The 2,550-nt window shown below is 36.6% G+C and overlaps 1 protein-coding gene across 1 annotated transcript; it reads right to left on the bottom strand.

Moving 5' to 3' along the window:
- Positions 1-206: 206 nt before the first annotated feature.
- On the bottom strand, positions 207-2,341 carry LOC132277715 (G-type lectin S-receptor-like serine/threonine-protein kinase At1g11330). The gene is made up of 3 exons (XM_059779561.1): positions 2,159-2,341; positions 701-1,027; positions 207-365 (listed from the first exon to the last, which is right to left on the bottom strand). The coding sequence occupies exons 1-3, from the start codon at positions 2,339-2,341 to the stop codon at positions 207-209; spliced, it is 669 nt and encodes a 222-aa protein (XP_059635544.1).
- Positions 2,342-2,550: the final 209 nt, after the last annotated feature.

Raw genomic sequence — 2,550 nt, 5'->3', positions numbered from 1 at the left:
TTCAAATTCACAAGTAAAACAAACAGAAGCAGCAATAGAGTATTATTAGAAGCACATATTATTGTTATTTTATTTTTTTAAGGACGACGAAAAAAACTTACCAAGTTTTGAATATGCGGTACGAATGTACAGATCTGCTACACCACTGCATACAACCATTAATGCCACTACAATATATTGTGTGGTGATTGATCATATTTGTAACTTTACGCATATGCTATACAAGAACAATTATTCAAGCACTGGCTTTTGCAGTTGTCTTCAGCAGCAAAAACCAACTCAGCCAAGGCCGACACTTCCACTGTCTTTAGCTTTAGAAACCCGTCTTCTTTACCCTTTCCACCACCAGTGTTGTTTCTCTCACACTGCAATTGTCTCCTCCTTACACATCCACTGGTTCAATTTCCTCTACTCCATTCCTCCATATCCTTTGGATCAAACCCTTGTAAACAGGTGCAAATTGGTGAACCCATCACATTGCAGCTTCCAAAAGGACCACACTTGTCATAAACATCACATTCAGTTTTTGGTACCGAGCACGTATTTTCCCAAATCTCCTTTCCTTTTCTCTTCTGCTCCTCACAAGAGTTCCATTAGAACTCAAGGAATGGTATGACAGAGAAGACTCATTTAAATAATTGAAACTTAAAATTACATTTCCTTTTTTATCATCTACAAATTCATTTATTTTATTGTATACAGAAACCATTGCAGGTATGCCAATAAAAGATTGGCCATTCCATGGACCACTGTGCCAGTATGGATGACTACCATTCCATATATAAATTTCTGGAATATTCAGAGGATTGATGCCAGAAGTGAACTTTCTAGTGGATGGATCTGTAGGGCCTTTCCATGAGGTCAGCTGAGTCTCCTTATCTGTAAACCTGTTGATACTAATTTTCATCTCCTGCAACATAGAATCAGAAGGGTGATCAAAACTCTCCCATATTATATTTCCATTGGACTCGTCTCGCAGGATAAGGTTTCCAGAATCTGAAAGCTGGGCAGTTGAATTCACCGAAGACTTTGGAACTTTGAAGTTTGAACCAAATAGGGAGATGAAGGGGAGAAATTATTAGTTGCAACTCTTATTGGTGCAACAGATGCATGGCTCCGCTGGATCAGGTGGGGCCATCCATTACAGAGATGATCCAACGACTCTCGTGCATCCATTGCACCAATAACAATTGCAAGTAATAATTTCTCGATGAAGGGTCCTCCACCACCGGATAGATTGAAGGGGGATCCACAACAGAAAACTCATTGTTTCCCCTTTTTTTAGTTTTTTCTTTCGAAGAATGGTGCATAATATATCTAGATGTAGTTGGTTTAGCTCGTCTTTCTTAATCCATTAATTATACAAATATATCAGCTTTGAATTTTTAAATTTAAAAGATTCTTCAGAGGTCCATGTCCTAGCTAGAATTTTGACAATCCTAGTAAAATTTTCTGTTGAGGATCTAGGGGAGGGGAATGTGCAGTATGTTACTGTGTTATTTATTTATTTATTTTAAATTTTTTTCTCATTTCTTTTTCCTTTTAAACTCAAGCAAAGAAATAAAAGCGCAAGAATAGCTGGGAACAATAACGTAAACAGAGAAGAATTACATTCTTGTCCATTTGGCAGTTTTCCCTGTAAATAAAGAAAAATTAATATATATATCTATATATTGGGTTGGTACAACGTAAAGCAATGGATGAGCATTACCTTGTTCTCTCTCTCTTGCGCTAACTGTAATTTGCATATACTTCTTGGTTTAGCCATCAACCTCTAAGAAAGATTGATGCAGATAATTGCAATCGCTACTGACCCTATGATCACAGCAATTGTGATAACTACTTTCTCCTTTTAAATTGGAATTAATTATACAACTTTCATAGAGACGAGCTATGTTTGGTGGCATATTGGAATTGGAATTTGAACTAAATTTTCTTTAATTACAAGACACTAATTCAATGCTGGGGTGTCACTATATGTTATGTTAGGATTTTGAAACTTAGTCAAGAATATGTGATCGACTCATATTTATTTATATGTTATGAATCAACAAGTAAACAAACAATAGAAGCAAAAGAGTATTATTTGAAGCACATATTAAATTACAAGATCATAATAAATAGGAGGTAACATTTACCAAGCCTGAATCTGTCACACCAATGCAGATGAACACTCAGCAAAGGCCGCCATTTTCACTGTCTTTAGCTTCAAAACTCCATCTTCTTTGCCTTTTTCACCACTCCAAGCGTCTCCTTCTCGCACATCCTGCGTATTGTAGATTTCACATTTATTCCCAATTCTCCTTTTCAATATCCAGGTTTTTCTGCACTGTAATTCCATCAGAATTCAAGAAAAAGTACAACACATTCATTTGTAGACCGTGTAAGTTAAATTCACGGCTCCTTCTTTATCAGAAAAAAATAAATAAATAAACACACATATTAGCCTACGCCCAGATTCACCAACAAGCTAACGAGTTCTCACTCTCTCTTTCCACGCTACAAACCCTAGCATCATCATGTAACTGGGTCCACGACCGCAAGCGATGG

This window comes from Cornus florida, unplaced genomic scaffold (assembly GCF_030987335.1).
Source record: "Cornus florida cultivar Cherokee Brave unplaced genomic scaffold, ASM3098733v1 CherokeeBrave_3.0.0_Hap2_Chr01, whole genome shotgun sequence".
Classification (NCBI taxonomy): Eukaryota; Viridiplantae; Streptophyta; class Magnoliopsida; order Cornales; family Cornaceae; genus Cornus; species Cornus florida.
The sequence above is the reverse complement of the archived record's forward strand: the minus strand, read 5'-3'. Positions and strand labels throughout refer to the sequence as shown.